Source organism: Electrona antarctica (genome assembly GCF_951216825.1).
Source record: "Electrona antarctica genome assembly, contig: scaffold_52, whole genome shotgun sequence".
In the NCBI taxonomy this organism is placed as follows: Eukaryota; Metazoa; Chordata; class Actinopteri; order Myctophiformes; family Myctophidae; genus Electrona; species Electrona antarctica.
This window is the reverse complement of record NW_027637999.1, coordinates 853,175-871,905: the sequence shown is the minus strand read 5'-3', so window position 1 is coordinate 871,905 and position 18,731 is coordinate 853,175. Positions and strand designations below refer to the sequence as shown.

At 44.4% G+C, this 18,731-nt stretch overlaps 1 protein-coding gene across 1 annotated transcript in view; it reads right to left on the bottom strand.

Annotated features, from left to right (window-relative positions):
- Positions 1 to 18,731, bottom strand: part of LOC306918480 (rap guanine nucleotide exchange factor 4-like) — a gene marked incomplete at both ends in the record, with an annotated part of 94,342 nt that overhangs the window by 48,265 nt on the left and 27,346 nt on the right. Inside the window, 9 exons of the mRNA XM_079531382.1 lie at positions 835 to 919; positions 1,034 to 1,217; positions 4,550 to 4,671; positions 7,720 to 7,826; positions 8,487 to 8,551; positions 9,631 to 9,703; positions 11,827 to 11,973; positions 13,037 to 13,125; positions 17,334 to 17,476. Of these exons, the coding sequence (XP_079387508.1) occupies positions 835 to 919; positions 1,034 to 1,217; positions 4,550 to 4,671; positions 7,720 to 7,826; positions 8,487 to 8,551; positions 9,631 to 9,703; positions 11,827 to 11,973; positions 13,037 to 13,125; positions 17,334 to 17,476 (1,015 nt within the window). The remainder of the gene's footprint in view (positions 1 to 834; positions 920 to 1,033; positions 1,218 to 4,549; positions 4,672 to 7,719; positions 7,827 to 8,486; positions 8,552 to 9,630; positions 9,704 to 11,826; positions 11,974 to 13,036; positions 13,126 to 17,333; positions 17,477 to 18,731) is intronic.

The window sequence follows — 18,731 nt, the reverse complement described above, 5'->3', positions numbered from 1 at the left end:
GATCCTAAAACACAATATAAACAGTGGGAGAGGGGTGGGGCCGAGTATTGGTTCAGAACTGGAGCAAAGAGAAAATGGCCGCCGGTTCTGTGAAGTTCCAAGAATCTAGAAACGGAACCAGTTATAGAATCTGTCACTCACGGTGATTGACAGGTGTCACTCACAGTGACACCTGTCACTCACAGTGATTGACAGCTGCGATAAGGCTTTGATGTGAAGGTTAGTGTGATTGACAGCTGTCACTCACAGTGATTGACAGCTGCGATAAGGCTTTGATGTGAAGGTTAGTGTGATTGACAGCTGTCACTCACAGTGATTGACAGCTGCGATAAGGCTTTGATGTGAAGGTTAGTGTGATTGACAGCTGTCACTCACAGTGATTGACAGGTGGGATAAGGCTTTGATGTGATTGACAGGTGTCACTCACAGTGATTGACTGGTGGGATAAGGCAGTTTTTTCACCCAGTGCCAATTATCTAATGTAATCCTGGGCACTACACTTCCTCTGCCAACCTGGGGGGACAGCGGACTGACCTCATGCCTCCTTCCGTGCATGAGGAGTCCAAGCTGCTTCTTTTCACCTGACAGGGGGGAATTTCCCTGGCCGGACGTAGCGCGTGGAAGGAACACGTTATTCCGACCAGTTCCTTTCCCCTCCATCAGGCGCCCCGGCTGGCCAGGGGGAGGCAGTTTAGAGACCAGGATTACTGCATGTTTTTGTGAGGGTACCTACCCCCGTGGGATTGATGTGCTTGACAGTTATCACTCACAGTGATTGACAGGTGCGATAAGGCTTTGATGTGAAGGGTAGTGTGATTGACAGGTGTCACTCACAGTGATTGACAGGTGCGATAAGGCTTTGATGTGCAGCAACTCGTCGTAGATTATCTCCAGGTCGTCTCCCGTCCGCTGGCCAGGCCTGATGACATCACAGGATATGACATCACCTTACTGACAGGATATGATGCGTGCGTGCGTGCGTGCGTGCGTGCGTGCGTGTATAATGTGTGTGTCTGTGTGTGTGTGTGCGTACGTCTTCTTCAGGCATATCCTCAGCAGGGCGTCAGGCCCGACCCCGGCCAGGTAGAGGATGGTGTCGGGCAGCTCCTCCTCACTCTCTCTCTTCTCGTCGTCGCTCGGCAACGGAGTCTCAACATCCTCATCGTCACGGAAACGGTAGAACAGGTACTTGTCCTGGAAGCTCACTTCCTGGTCCACTGGACACGCATGCACGCACACACACATACGTTAAATGTCTATATCCGCCGCATGCGGCCCACACCTTCACTTAATGCGGCCCTCAGGTTAATATCAACTATTTATATATATATATATATATATATATATATATATATATATATATATAGAGTTCCCCTCATTCATTCCTCCTAGTAATTAATTCTGCTTCTTTAAATCAGCTGCCTCTCCAGGCCACGCCCTCTCCAGGCCACGCCCTCATTCCCACAGTGCAATTGAGGCAGCCTACTTAACCTCTTAAACCCCAGGGTGGTCCGGGGGTAAAATCTGCAACATCGGAGTTGGAACCGGAGACCAATTGGGTCTCCATTGTCCCGCTGAGCGCTGTTCAGAGGTCCTGCGCCACGGGGGCAATGGGGCTCAAGAGGTAATGGGGCTCAAGAGGTAATGGGGCTCAAGACAAGAGGTAATGGGGCTCAAGAGGTAATGGGGCTCAAGAGGTAATGGGGCTCAAGAGGTAATGGGGCTCAAGAGGTAATGGGGCTCAAGACAAGAGGTAATGGGGCTCAAGAGGTAATGGGGCTCAAGACAAGAGGTAATGGGGCTCAAGAGGTAATGAGGCTCAAGAGGTAATGGGGCTCAAGAGGTAATGGGGCTCAAGACAAGAGGTAATGGGGCTCAAGAGGTAATGGGGCTCAAGAGGTAATGAGGCTCAAGAGGTAATGGGGCTCAAGAGGTAATGGGGCTCAAGAGGTAATGGGGCTCAAGAGGTAATGGGGCTCAAGACAAGAGGTAATGGGGCTCAAGAGGTAATGGGGCTCAAGAGGTAATGGGGCTCAAGACAAGAGGTAATGGGGCTCAAGAGGTAATGGGGCTCAAGAGGCAATGAGGCTCAAGAGGTAATGGGGCTCAAGACAAGAGGTAATGGGGCTCAAGAGGTAATGGGGCTCAAGAGGTAATGGGGCTCAAGAGGTAATGGGGCTCAAGAGGTAATGGGGCTCAAGAGGTAATGGGGCTCAAGAGGTAATGGGGCTCAAGAGGTAATGGGGCTCAAGAGGTAATGGGGCTCAAGAGGTAATGGGGCTCAAGAGGTAATGGGGCTCAAGACAAGAGGTAATGGGGCTCAAGAGGTAATGGGGCTCAAGAGGTAATGGGGCTCAAGACAAGAGGTAATGGGGCTCAAGAGGTAATGGGGCTCAAGAGGCAATGAGGCTCAAGAGGTAATGGGGCTCAAGACAAGAGGTAATGGGGCTCAAGAGGTAATGGGGCTCAAGAGGTAATGGGGCTCAAGAGGTAATGGGGCTCAAGAGGTAATGGGGCTCAAGAGGTAATGGGGCTCAAGAGGTAATGGGGCTCAAGAGGTAATGGGGCTCAAGAGGTAATGGGGCTCAAGAGGTAATGGGGCTCAAGACAAGAGGTAATGGGGCTCAAGAGGTAATGGGGCTCAAGAGGTAATGGGGCTCAAGACAAGAGGTAATGGGGCTCAAGAGGTAATGGGGCTCAAGAGGCAATGAGGCTCAAGAGGTAATGGGGCTCAAGACAAGAGGTAATGGGGCTCAAGAGGTAATGGGGCTCAAGAGGTAATGGGGCTCAAGAGGTAATGGGGCTCAAGAGGTAATGGGGCTCAAGAGGTAATGGGGCTCAAGAGGTAATGGGGCTCAAGAGGTAATGGGGCTCAAGACAAGAGGTAATGGGGCTCAAGAGGTAATGGAGCTCAAGAGGTAATGGGGCTCAAGAGGTAATGGGGCTCAAGAGGTAATGGGGCTCAAGAGGTAATGGGGCTCAAGACAAGAGGTAATGGGGCTCAAGAGGTAATGGGGCTCAAGAGGTAATGGGGCTCAAGAGGTAATGGGGCTCAAGAGGTAATGGGGCTCAAGAGGTAATGGGGCTCAAGAGGTAATGGGGCTCAAGAGGTAATGAGGCTCAAGAGGTAATGGGGCTCAAGAGGTAATGGGGCTCAAGAGGTAATGGGGCTCAAGAGGTAATGGGGCTCAAGAGGTAATGGGGCTCAAGAGGTAATGGGGCTCAAGAGGTAATGGGGCTCAAGAGGTAATGGGGCTCAAGAGGTAATGGGGCTCAAGAGGTAATGGGGCTCAAGAGGTAATGAGGCTCAAGAGGTAATGGGGCTCAAGAGGTAATGGGGCTCAAGAGGTAATGGGGCTCAAGAGGTAATGGGGCTCAAGACAAGAGGTAATGGGGCTCAAGAGGTAATGGGGCTCAAGAGGTAATGAGGCTCAAGAGGTAATGGGGCTCAAGAGGTAATGGGGCTCAAGAGGTAATGGGGCTCAAGAGGTAATGGGGCTCAAGACAAGAGGTAATGGGGCTCAATAGGTAATGGGGCTCAAGACAAGAGGTAATGGGGCTCAAGAGGTAATGGGGCTCAAGAGGTAATGGGGCTCAAGAGGTAATGGGGCTCAAGAGGTAATGGGGCTCAAGAGGTAATGGGGCTCAAGAGGTAATGGGGCTCAAGAGGTAATGGGGCTCAAGAGGTAATGGGGCTCAAGAGGTAATGGGGCTCAAGAGGTAATGGGGCTCAAGAGGTAATGGGGCTCAAGAGGTAATGAGGCTCAAGAGGTAATGGGGCTCAAGAGGTAATGGGGCTCAAGAGGTGCAGCCTCAGCTCACGGCTCATTCTCCATGCTGAGCTGAGCGATGTCAACGAGCTGGCAGATACAGTCACGTTTCATCGGTACGTGCATTGAGGACATTGTTCGTAAAAAGTCCGTTCGGATTTTCCCCCAATGAGAAACCGTTGCATTATGTGATATCACATGAGCAGAGCCACACCTCCATACTAACATGCAATAACTTTGCAATAAATGGTTTATGGTCAATCTGAGCTGAAGTGTCTCAATGAAGTATAGTTACCGTGGTTGATGACTCCCTCCTCCAGGAGAGTCTAGTACTACTGTCTCAATGAAGTATAGTTACCATGGTTGATGACTCCCTCCTCCAGGAGAGTCTGACACATCCCCACAGCGTGTATACTACAGTAGTATCAGTAGTATTAGTAGTAGTATTACCATGGTTGATGACTCCCTCCTCCAGGAGAGTCTACCACATCCCCACAGCGTGTATAGTATAGTATAGTATAGTATAGTATAGTATAGTATAGTATAGTAGTACTAGTAGTAGTATTAGTAGTATCAGTAGTATAGTAGTAGTATTACCATGGTTGATGACTCCCTCCTCCAGGAGAGTCTACCACATCCCCACAGCGTGTATAGTATAGTATAGTATAGTATAGTATAGTATAGTATAGTATAGTATAGTATAGTATAGTATAGTATAGTATAGTATAGTAGTACGAGTAGTAGTATTAGTAGTATCAGTAGTATAGTAGTAGTATTACCATGGTTGATAACTCCCTCCTCCAGGAGAGTCTGCCACATCCCCACAGCGTGAGAGCGAGTGTGAACACACGCACTCTGTTGAACCAGCCAATCAACAAGCTCCGTGCCCACGCAGCATTGTCTGGGTACACACACACACACACACACACACACACACACACACACACACACACACACACACACACACACACACACACACACACACACACACACACACACACACACACACACACACACACACAGAACAAGAATCACCATAGCATGATCACAAATGGACCGTTATTCAATCATCATACAACTAATATATAAATGTGTTGTTGCTGCATCACAACACGTTATGTGAGCTTGTAGATCGGCTATTTTCACCAGCGTTTGTAGCAATCATAAGGCATTGATTCATCACCATTCACTGAGTTTAGAATTCAACAATTATTCAATTAATTCACCTGTATGTCTTAAGGTGGTATTTGTACCTGTATGTTTTAAGGTGGTATTGTTACATTCACCTGTATGTTTTAAGGTGGTATAGAGCGTCACAGTCCCGCCCCCTACCATGGCCCAGGAAATTAATCCCAATGCATTTTTCCCATAGACATTTCAAAAAGTATTTATTTAAAGACGGTTACGCCGCGGACAAAGCCAACTCGAGTCGTGACAACTCATGACAACACAAACAATATTTTGGACCAAACAAATAATTACAAAGAAGAAAAACCACAAAAAAAGTGTTGTAACCTGCCGTTTTTTCTTCTTTCTAATTATTTGTTCGGCCCAAAAAATTTTGTTTGTTGTCATGATTTGTCACGACTCGAGTTGGCTTTGTCCGCGGCGTAAACGTCTTTAAATAAGTACTTTCTGAAATGTCTATGAGGAAAATGAACGGAGAATAATTTCCTGGTCCATGGTAGGGGGCGGGACTGCAACGCTCTATTATACCTGTATGTCTTAAGGTGGTATTGTACCTGTATGTTTTAAGGTGGTATTGTACCTGTATGTCTTAAGGTGGTATTGTACCTGTATGTTTTAAGGTGGTATTGTACCTGTATGTCTTAAGGTGGTATTGTACCTGTATGTTTTAAGGTGGTATTGTACCTGTATGTCTTAAGGTGGTATTGTACCTGTATGTTTTAAGGTGGTATTGTACCTGTATGTCTTAAGGTGGTATTGTACCTGTGTTTTAAGGTGGTATTGTACCTGTATGTCTTAAGGTGGTATTGTACCTGTATGTTTTAAGGTGTTATTGTTACATGCACCTGTATGTGTTAAGGTGGTATTGTACCTGTATGTTTTAAGGTGGTATTGTACCTGTATGTCTTAAGGTGGTATTGTACCTGTATGTTTTAAGGTGTTATTGTTACATGCACCTGTATGTGTTAAGGTGGTATTGTACCTGTATGTTTTAAGGTGGTATTGTACCTGTATGTCTTAAGGTGGTATTTGTACCTGTATGTGTTAAGGTGGTATTTGTACCTGTATGTGTTAAGGTGGTATTCAATGTTCCCTCTAATTTTTTTCCGGTCTGAGCAAACACTCAAACCTCCTGAGCAGACATCAGCAACTACTGAGCAAACATTACGTCACCTTGACACCAACTATCCAAACGTTAGATAATGCTAAGTGAGCGCCCCTCACTTCACACAGGTGGGATTTTTTTCTTTTTTCCAAATGGATTTTGGTATACGAGTGAATCAATGTATAGTTACATAAAGTTACGCAATTTTTATTTTATATCAAGGTGGTAGGCTAGCAATTTTAGGAATATTCAGTTAGTCTATATCAGTGGTTCTCAACCTTTTCAGGCTGTGACCCCCCAAAGTAATCATATTTGAACTGGGGACCCCCCACCCAGACAAGCAACAGAATGGTTCCACAGATAAATATTGTGAAAATAGCCGATCTACAAGCTCGTTGTGAACTTGTAGATCGGCTATTTTCACAATTGTTGCCTCTTTCTGTATCATTTAATAATCTGGCCAATGTTTGACCAGTTTTTATAGCATGGTTTGCTGATTACTTTTGATGCAGTAATGGTATTTTTTTCTTTTAGAGCCTTTGAGGTATTATAAAAGTCTTAAAAGTCCTTAAATTGGGTCCCCCCACCCCCAAATCATGTGGGGACCCACAGGTTGAGAACGACTGGTAGGCTATATGAATACTCAATATTGCTTTACATGGGGGGGCATGAGAAAACGGAAATAATGTATTGGGACACACACACGCTCACACACACCCGAGTTTGTTGGTTTGTGTTTTTGAACTCCTAGTTTCTCAGATTGTCGAACGTCAGCAGCCCCTTTTGAAGAAAGCTGTATTAACAGATTGGAGAATTACAGAGAGGTTCCATATGGGGCTAGACCGCTAGAGATGAACGTTAGCTTCCACATGTTTCATTCACAAGCACACCGGACTGTCTGGAGGCTTGTTGTGCTGTAGTGATAACAACGTTAGCTAACCAGCTAACGAGAAGCTAACGTTAGTCCCCCTCTCTTGTTGTTGCGCACAGCCGTGCTTTTATCCACACTTCCATCCGTTCGCCTTTTAAATCTAAATGTCCCATCAACGCACGGGTCCAAGCAACGCCAGTTTATCTGGTTCTTGGGGTTTCATTAACACTGACTGCTGCTGCTGCTGCTGTTACGTCTCCACCTAAGGTCTCCACTCGCGCGCAGTCACACACAGGAGGAGTAGCCTCGGTCCCAGGCAGGAGGAGAGGAGAGGAGACCATAGAGTAATAAAAGGAGGGGAGACCTATCTGTCGCGGTCGCCTCGCCTGTGTAATCTAAATAAAGTGTAAAGTAAATAAAAAATAAAGTCAACTCGGGATAGGTAGCCTATTATTACTGTAGTGATACTCGGGGCAATTTATTTTTTTAATAAAAACTTCTCTTTTTTTTACACCAGCGTCTGTGTCTGTGCGCGACAGATTTCAGTTGTGCGCGGGGGCATTTGGCCATGTGCGCGCGCGCGCACGGGCGCACCTTAGGGGGAACATTGGTGGTATTGTACCTGTATGTTTTAAGGTGGTATTGTACCTGTATGTGTTAAGGTGGTATTGTACCTGTATGTTTTAAGGTGGTATTGTACCTGTATGTCTTAAGGTGGTATTGTTACATTTACCTGTATGTCTTAAGGTGGTATTGTACCTGTATGTTTTAAGGTGGTATTGTACCTGTATGTCTTAAGGTGGTATTTGCGGTCTCGGATCATGTGCGGCGCTCTGGACAGGATGGCGTTGCGGAGAACCTTCCCTCCTCTGTGGAGCTTCTCTGAAGGAACCTGAGGAACACATCAGACCACCTTAAAACCTTTTCATGTCAAGGACTCACAAATTGACACCAATTATCCTGCGGACCCCCATTTGAAAACATATGCCAGGGACCCCCATAAGAGAACAGTTTTAGGGCTCTAGCAGTGATTCTCACCCCGGTTCATTTCAAGGACCCCCAGTTTGACCTGCATTAGTCTACAGACCCCCATTTAATGCGTGCGTGCGTGCGTGCGTGCGTGCGTGCGTGCGTGCGTGCGTGCGTGACCAATGTTCTGATGTGAAAACATATCTTTATTGCACCATATCAGTCTCACCTTGTTGTGAGTCTGTTCTGATGTGAAAACATATCTTTATTGCACCATATCAGTCTCACCTTGTTGTGAGTCTGTTCTGATGTGAAAACATATCTTTATTGCACCATATCAGTCTCACCTTGTTGTGAGTCTGTTCTGATGTGAAAACATATCTTTATTGCACCATATCAGTCTCACCTTGTTGTGAGTCTGTTCTGATGTGAAAACATATCTTTATTGCACCATATCAGTCTCACCTTGTTGTGAGTCTGTTCTGATGTGAAAACATATCTTTATTGCACCATATCAGTCTCACCTTGTTGTGAGTCTGTTCTGATGTGAAAACATATCTTTATTGCACCATATCAGTCTCACCTTGTTGTGAGTCTTGGTCATCAGGCCGATGGAGTCACAGTTCATGCTGTCTTTGTCTGCCAGCCCTGAGGAGGGAAACCAAACCACTGTTACTGTTACCACTGTGTTGTTTTTGGCAGCACATTTCTATTTTAGTTTTAGTCAAAGTCTTTTGAATAGATTCCATTTAGTTTTAGTCACATTTTAGTCACTAACATTTTAGTGTTAGTCTAGTTTTAGTCGACTAAATGTCATGGTAATTTAGTCGACTAAAATGTATTTTGGCGGGCCTTGATACCGTCATAATGGCTGATTTTACACTTGCTGAAAATAGCCGTGACACGTTGTGAGCTTGTAGATCGGTCTACATCTAGCTGCGGTACATCTAGCTTCAGTGTGCACACCAAGTGTAAAATAACTTACTGTATCTCTTGTCCACTAGTCCCTTTCTAGTCATTTTAGACATTGTCCTTCTAATGAATATCAGCAGAGACGTGTGTTTTCAACCAGTCTAATGTTCATTAGAAGGACAATATCAGTCACCAGAAGCAGAGACGTGTGTTTTCAACCAGTCTAACATTCATTAGAAGGACAATATCAGTCACCAGAAGCAGAGACGTGTGTTTTCAACCAGTCTAACGTTCATTAGAAGGACAATATCAGTCACCAGAAGCAGAGACGTGTGTTTTCAACCAGTCTAACATTCATTAGAAGGACAATATCAGTCACCAGAAGCAGAGACGTGTGTTTTCAACCAGTCTAACGTTCATTAGAAGGACAATATCAGTCACCAGAAGCAGAGACGTGTGTTTTCAACCAGTCTAACGTTCATTAGAAGGACAATATCAGTCACCAGAAGCAGAGACATGTGTTTTCAACCAGTCTAACGTTCATTAGAAGGACAATATCAGTCACCAGAAGCAGAGACATGTGTTTTCAACCAGTCTAACGTTCATTAGAAGGACAATATCAGCCACCAGAAGCAGAGACGTGTGTTTTCAACCAGTCTAACGTTCATTAGAAGGACAATATCAGTGTCAATCAGCTCATGTAATCCTGGGCGCTACACTTCCCTTCACTTCACTTTCAAATGCTCGATGTGATAAAATGTCTAGTTAATCAATAATTATTATTGTATGCAAATGAAGGGATGGTGTATACGTACGCTCATTGGTCGATGCGCTCTCCATCGCTCCGTAGGGCGGAGCCAACAGTCCCGCCATGCTCTGACGATATGTCTACACACACACGCACACGCACACACACACACACACACACACACACACATGGATCAGAACTATAGAAATATAGTTCATACAACAAGAATACAACATTATACTGTATATATATATCATTAAGTTCATATACAACAACAATATAATAATATACTGTACATTAAGTTCATACAACACACTGACTGTAAAACAATCATTATTAAACTGATGAAATAATAAATACGCACGCACACACACACACACACACACACACACACACACACACACACACACACTAGAGACTGACACGGGAGTGGATTTTCACTCCTGTCCTGTCCCACTCCCACAGAAAGAATCCTGTCCTGTCCCAATCCTGGGCCAGAGTTTAAAAAAAAATCCCATCCTGTCCCACTCCTGTAGAATGACTCCTGATCCCATCCCGCTCCCACTCAAAATTACTCCCGCTCCCATCCCGCTCCTGTTTTTTTTTTGTTTTTGTCATTAGGCAATTGATCGATCTATCCATCTATCCATCTAGGCCTATCTATCACTTCTGGCTTCTCAAGACAGATATCCTACCAATACAATTAAAATAAATAAAGTGTTGGATTTAACTTTGACTACCAAATACAGTTCCGACACTTAATTTAAGTCCTATGACACTGTTTTTCCCCTGAACAGAACTTAAAGCTTAACAGTTAACAAGTGCTTTGTCAATTAAGATAAAACAAACCCTCAGTGTTAATTTAACTCTATATGAATATTTATTCAGTGTACAAGTCTATGTGTATGGCAGTGGTTCCCAGGGGTCCTTGAGAGAGTTCCAGGGGGTCCCCAGCTAAATAATAGTTTGGAACCAAATGGACCCTTATGGGTCTAACAAATTATGTTATGGGAGTGTACAAATGGAACCAAATGTTGTTCCATTTGTACACTCAGAGTTAAATTAACTTGATTGATTTTACAATATAATATAAATATAAATATAAATGCCATGAAATGGGGGTCCGTAGACTAATGCATGTCAAACTGGGGGTCCTTGAAATTAAAATGGTTGAGAATCACAGCTAGAACCGTAATAAAAATCTTCTCTTATGGGGGTCCCCGCCCCTGGCATCTTTTCAAATGGGGGTCCGCGGGCTAATAAATGTCGATTTAGGGGTCCTTGACACGAACATGTTTGGGAACCACTGGTGTATGGGACTCAGTTGGGAGAAAGAAGGGAGACAATGTATTGAACATTCGCTCAGACAGCTGTTCAGGGAGCTAGCTAACAGTAACAGCGTTAGCATGTAGCTAACGTAGCATCACAATTGAAAGTTGCAACGTTGCCACTGCCAGGGGAAACAAATGCATCAGGGTGATCTGGCTATAAATAATTGATTAAATCACGGCACCGGCGCGATGCAGAATCATACACGCCCGCATTGCGATGTCTTCATATAAAACTGTAAAAGACGTCCAGCCCGACTGGATTGCATGGAGGAGTTTTTTGTGTTGTGGAAGGCAGCACTAGCACTGCTGGATTATGGGTAACTATGTAGTTCTTTTGACCTGTGTCAGCAAGTCAAAAGAGTGTTGGCTCACAGAAAGATGACTACAACAAAAATGGGTGCTTCTGTTCTTTTGGTTGGAACTTGGCAGCGCGACCAACGTCATTCACGCTCCTGCACACTCCCGTTAACTTTCATTCCCGTGTCGTCCCGATCACGGGATAATTAAAAATATTAATCCCATCCCGTGGGAATCCCGTGTCCCGCGGGAGTCCCGACAAAATGTCAGTCTCTAACACACACACACACACACACACACACACACACACACACACACACACGCACACACGCACACACGCCACCTCTCTCTCTCTCTCTCTCTCTCGTTCACACCTCTCACCTGACAGCTGCTCTGACACTGATGGAAGCTCTGCTTTCTCTCTCTCTCTCTCTCTCTCTCTCTCTCGTAACGTAGTGTCTCTCTACCTCCCAGAGTGTATCTCTCTCTCTCTCTCTCTCTCTCTCTCTCTCTCTCTCTCTCTCTCTCTCTCTCTCTCTAGTAACGTAGTGTCTCTCTACCTCCCAGAGTGTATCTCTCTCTCTCTCTCTCTCTCTCTCTCTCTCTCTCTCCATAGTAAGGTAGTGTCTCTCTACCTCCCACAGGGTCCTGAAGTCTCCCCTGTCCAGCCGTATCAGCTCAGAGTTCTCAGCGCTGACCATGGTGGCGTGGCGAGGCGTGTTGTCCAGGATGGACTCCCCGAAGGCTGTGCCCACGCCCAGGGTGCAGATGGCCACCGCGTCCTGTAGGGGGAGCAGTAATAATCAGTGAGACGCCCAGGGTGCAGATGGCCACCGCGTCCTGTAGGGGGAGCAGTAATAATCAGTAAGACGCCCAGGGTGCAGATGGCCACCGCGTCCTGTAGGGGGAGCAGTAATAATCAGTGAGACGCCCAGGGTGCAGATGGCCACCGCGTCCTGTAGGGGGAGCAGTAATAATCAGTGAGACGCCCAGGGTGCAGATGGCCACTGCGTCCTGTAGGGGGAGCAGTAATAATCAGTAAGACGTTGGTGCGTTTGACGTAATTTAATACAATTAGATAGGACTGTTCTGTTTGGATGTATGGGCGGTCAATGGAAAAAATGCATAATTATAGTCTATTGAGTATTTAAACATGAGTATTCTGAACATTTTGAGCAACTCAGAACATCTGTAGCTCCAACGTTTAGAAGATAGAGGCATGTTTTACGTATAAGTGGTGGTTATTCTAAAAAGGGCGTGGTCATGTTGTGGTATTTCGCCCTGGATATTTCCCAAGTTGTTCGCGACGGTCATATTAGCCAAGAACAGTTGAGATATTCTCCGCTGAATGAAGTGCATACATATCTTAGCCAGGTCCTAGACTATAGCCAAGAACAGTTGAGATATTCTCCACTAAATGAAGTGCATACATATCTTAGCCAGGTCCTAGACTATAGCCAAGAACAGTTGAGATATTCTCCGCTGAATGAAGTGCATACATATCTTAGCCAGGTCCTAGACTATAGCCAAGAACAGTTGAGATATTCTCCACTAAATGAAGTGCATACATATCTTAGCCAGTCCCATTCACTTACTATACGTGGCACAAGCGCTTCACCTAAGCCACCACTAGATGGCACTGCATGAGTTGTAATATTATTTACCTGGTGGTTTGCAGTCTCTGACACCTTGCAGTGTAGTGTAGTGTAGTGGCCAGTAGAGGGCAGTGTTTAGTGTTTACCTGGTGGTTTGCAGTCTCTGACACCTTGTAGTGTAGTGTAGTGGTGCATTGTGGGTACTGTAGTGTAGTGTAGTGGCCAGTAGAGGGCGGTGTTTAGTGTTTACCTGGTGGTTTGCAGTCTCTGACACTTTGACATCCAGAGAGCCGGACAGCACCGCATACCAGCTGGTCCCGATGTCGCCCTGACGGAACACTGCACGCACACACACACGCACACGCAGGCACGCACGCACACACACACACACACACACACACACACAGGCACGCACACGCAGGCACGCACGCATGCACGCACAAAGACAAAAGCCAAGAACGATCAGGGCGCGACGCGACCTGCCGCAGTACAAACGGGACGAACCGAATGTGAAGGAGGGTATACTATAGGGGGCTGCCATGCTCTGTTGTAGAGGGGGGGGGGGGGGGGGGGTACTATAGGGGGCTGCCATGCTCTGTTGTAGAGGGGGGGGGGGGGGGGTACTATAGGGGGCTGCCATGCTCTGTTGGCTCAACATGTCAGTTTGTCACACCCTTCACATTCAGTAGATCCTGTGATCTTTTGTGGCCAATTTTATGGGGTCTATAGTAGGACTATATTAAAAAAATAAATCGCTATACAAAAATGTTAAATAATTCCTATTTAGCCCCATGTTCGAATGCCCCCACCCTCCTGTAAAAAATAGCTAAAATCGCTAAAACAAAAGAAAGCAACAAATGAAAAAAATTGAGACTCATCTTTTACTTTCTCTGATAACCTAAAACATGAACCTTGGTTGAAAAATACTAAAGTTGTCATTTAACTTCCGTTTTCCAACCATTCAGTTACACATTTTTTTTATTTTTTTTATATTTTAAATTTTTTTACAATACAATTATTTGTGTTTTTTTGTTTTTTTTTATTCTTTTTTTTGGGGGGGGTTTTGCGACCCCCCTCCGACGCGCGGTTGAGAACCCCTTAGAGGACAAGACATTGTTTCAGATTCCGACGGTAACTAAAGAAAACACATTTGAAACGTTACATTTTAAATTGCAGCCAGTATGAATGTCTTTGAGGTTTAGGTAACAGTGTTGATTTCGTCGACTAAGACGAAAAATGTTCGTCGACTACCTTTTTTCACTGACGAAAACTAAATGGAAACTAAATGGAAACTAAATGGAAACTAAGACATGATGACTAAAACTAAGACTGAACAACAAATAAAAACTAGACTAAAATGTTAGGAATGGACTAGTGGACAAGAGATCCACTAGGAAGGGACTAGTGGACAAGAGATCCACTAGGAAGGGACTAGTGGACAAGAGATCCACTAGGAAGGGACTAGTGGACAAGAGATCCACTAGGAAGGGACTAGTGGACAAGAGATCCAGTATAAGTCATTTTACAATTAGTTGCCGCATGCTGAAAATAGCAGATCTACAAGCTCACAACGCGAGGCGTTGTGAGCTTGTAGATCGGCTATTTTCAGCATGTGTAAAATCAGTCATTACGACGGCATGAAGGCCCGCCAAAATACAATTTGTTCTACTAAATCAACTGTAGATTTAGTCGTCTAAAATCTTATGATATTTAGTCGACTAAAAGACTAACACTAAGACTAACACTAAGACATTCCAGGTGACTAAGATGTGACTAAAACTAAATGAAAACTATTCAAGAGACTAAAATTAAAATCTAAATTTGCTGCCAAAAACAACAGTGGCTGAAACATATTGTTGTCAAACCATCACTAAATATATTTTACCCAAAATGTAAAATATTACATACAAAATATTTCTCTTTATATTTTCTGTTAGTGCAGTAAGTAGTTTAACAACCAGGGGGCGCCCTGTGACCATCTATGATTTCTGACAGGTTGTAACTTCCCATATAAATGTACCCACAATACTATAATACTATTAAAAGTACTCGTAAGTTTTACTGAAGTAAAAGTATTAAGTAATGTAAATACTGTAAATACTGTTACAGTAAAAGTATCAAATACTGCAATATAGAAATACTCAGTGCTTAATTTCAGCCGGAGCTTGCTCCGGTACCTCTTCACTTGAGCTCCCGGAGCTCAAGTGAAGAGGTACCGGAGCTCAGCTCCGGTACCTGTCACTTGAGCTCCGGGAGCTCAAGCCACCTGTAGAGGCAGCTCCGCCACCCCAAATGCACATTACAATATACAATACTCTCTATTATTATTTTAGTTTCATTTTCAAGTGAACTAGGCTTCTTCCTCGTCATAGTTACTTCTATTTCCAGTACGATTCCAAAATAAAACATGGCTTGAATGATCGCATTGCAAGTACAAACAAAAAAAACCCTCTTATTTTGAAATGTGTGCCCGTTTTGAGAGGAAATAGGTGGCTATGGAACCCCGGCGTCGTGTGGCTTGACGCCTCACTGTTGACGGTGTCGGATGCGTAAATAAAAACAACTCTCGTCTCGCACTTTTGCAATTTGCATCTGTTGTCGTTCGTTGCATATGGAATATGGAACTTTCATACTTTTATGGAGCAATAGATTAACTCATGCTACTTGGAGTTTAGCCTTGGGGACAGCAAGCATGCGGTTTGTTTTCAATACAACATGCCATGGTGAGTTCTGATGAACAGAACTGACTGCATTGCCAAATCTCGCAAAGACACCCGGCTTTACAACATGGCTCGATCATAATCGAATATCATAACGCTTGCTTTGGTGGGCCCGAAATAAAAAAAGACTAGTACAGAATTAAGTAGTAGTAGCATTATTGAGTTGTCATCGGAGGAGGAGAGGGAGGAGGAGGTGGTCGGAGGAGGAGGAGGAGGAGGAGGAGGAGGCGGAGGAGGAACTTGGATAAGGACAACAACAACGCGCATGCATGTATACATTGCGTACTGTTCTGATGATGGGCCACCCTAACTTAATACTGTATTTTATACAGTATTTAATATAACGTTGAGCCGCTGTGCCAACTGAACTGCAAATGCCTACTGTAGTTGTGTGTTGTGAGCCGGCGGGCCCCTGTGTGAACTGCTGCTGCAAATGTTATTGATTGACTGATTGGAAATTTTATTCCGTTTGTAGAATGGGTACAGTTCAAACGAAAGCCTACACAGGTCAATACAAAATCTGACTGCTACGAGTATAAAACCAGAAAAAGCTTAAGACTTGTTACTTCAGGGTCCTCCATTTTCAATTCATCAGAACATTTAAAGACATATAAAAACGTCTATATGCCGACTCGATTGTGTTCTGATGGGTGGGCTGGCCGCTGGTTGTGCAGTGTGCAAAAAAAAGGCAAAAAAATCCGGGATAAAAAAAACGCATTTTGCGCGTGCATGCGCGCGTGCACGTGCACGCACCCGAGCTCCGGCACCTAAGAATTTATTATACAGTAAAAGTCTGGAATTCAAAATGTACTTGAGTAAAAGTACTGAAGTATTGGTGACAAAATGTGCTTAAAGTACCAAAAGTAGAAAGTACTCTTAAAGTAGAAAGTACTCTTAAAGTAGAAAGTATAATTTCAAGTTTTTAAATGCATTCAAATCTTTTGAAAAAAGCAGATCTACAAGCTCACAATGCATCACCAAGCAAAACGGAAGCTCTGATCATGAGTAAAATATAAATGCTTCCGTCATACAGTCTGGAGCAACGGAAGCTATGATCATGAGTACAATATAAATGCTTCCGTCATACAGTCTGGAGCAACGGAAGCTCTGATCATGAGTACAATATAAATGCTTCCGTCATACAGTCTGGAGCAACGGAAGCTCCGATCATGAGTACAATATAAATGCTTCCGTCGTACAGTCTGGAGCAACGGAAGCTCCGATCATGAGTAAAATATAAAGCGGAAGTAGAGCCTCCTCCACACGTCGCACAAATTGATCCTAATATGAATAGAAATAATCTAAGCTATATATTGCTTGCTGCTTAGAAGAAATGGATATTAAAAAATAAAATGTAAAGATAGGCTATAATAAAATATGTTTTTGTGAATGGAAATGGCAGCTTCCTTACTCTTTTGGTTCCAGACTCTAGGCTACAGTATTCAGAGATTGTGGACCAGTTCTCTGGCTACGAGAGACTAGATTTGATCTAAACCAATTGAATTACGTCAACAGGAAGTCTAGTTGTCGACTGATTTGATCTGAACCAATTGAATGACTGTCAACAGGAAGTGTTGCCCATGATTCACACAACACCCCCCCCCCCCCCCCCACAACAACACCCCCCCCCCCCCCCCCCCCCACAACACCCTTTTTGTAGCATTTAGTTTTGCCTTTAGGCCCAAAATCAGGGTGGCGTACATAAAATATGGTCATAATAAATGTTAATGGCCTGCGTGTGTGTGTGTGTGTGTGTGTGCGTGCGTGCGTGCGTGCGTGCGTGCGTGCGTGCGTGCGTGCGTGCGTGCGGTGTGTATATATACATACGTGTGATTCCTCTGTCCAGGAACTCATAGAAAGCACAGGAACAGATCTGAAGCAGCAAAGACGAAGGAAACCTGTTGAAGGCTTTGACCTGCCGGAGTCTGTTCACTATGACGTCTACGTCCTCTGGGCTCCTCTCTGATGGTCTGGAATACATGTTATTATTATTATTATTATTATTATTATTATTATTATTATTAATAATGCCGGAGTCTGTTCACTATGACGTCCACGTCCTCTGGCTCCTCTCTGATGGTCTGGAATACATGTTATTATTATTATTATTATTATTATTATTATTATTAATAATGCCGGAGTCTGTTCACTATGACGTCCACGTCCTCTGGGCTCCTCTCTGATGGTCTGGAATACATGTTAGAATAGAACTTTATTGTCACATCACATGAATTACAAGTAAAACAGTGGGTGAAAAACATTGTAGTGCAGCTTAAAACAACAACAGCAGTTGAGAGTGCAAAAAAGTGCAAAAAACCTTAAGATAAAACAACGATAATTAAGTCCAGAGTGTCCAGAGTGTACAGCCAGTCCTACACTACTGCTTATTTAGCAGTCTCACTACCGTGGGGAAAAAGCTGTTTAGTGTCCTATTGGTGGTACTTGGGATGCTAAGAAACCGTTTATTATGTTATTATTAGTATTAGTATTATTATTAATGACAGAGTCACAGACAGTTACAGTCAGCCAATAGGAGAACAGACAGCTACAGTCAGCCAATGGGAGAACAGACAGCTACAGTCGGCCAATAGGAGAACAGACAGCTACAGTCAGCCAATGGGAGAACAGACAGCTACAGTCAGCCAATAGGAGAGCAGAATGCCTATAAGGCAGAACATTGTCACATTACACACAATATAGCTGGCACACACACACACACACACACACACACACACACACACACACACACACACACACACACACACACACACACACACACACACACACACACACACACACACACACACACACACACACACACACACACACACACACACACTGGCACACACACACACACACACACACACACACACACACACACACACACACACACACACACACACACACACACACACACACACACACACACACACACACACACACACACACACACACACACACACACACACACACACACACACGTGGATAATGTGATTCATGCACGGTCAAACAATCAGCATTCGAGTGGAAGGTTTGACCCAAATGGACCCGTCGTGTGTGTGTGTGTGTGTGTGTGTGTGTGTGTGTGTGTGTGTGTGTGTGTGTGTGTGTGTGTGTGTGTGTGTGTGTGTGTGTGTGTGTGTGTGTGTGTGTGTGTGTGTGTGTGTGTGAGTGTGTGTGTGTGTGTGTGTGTGTGTGTGAGTGTGTGTGTGTGTGTGTGTGTGT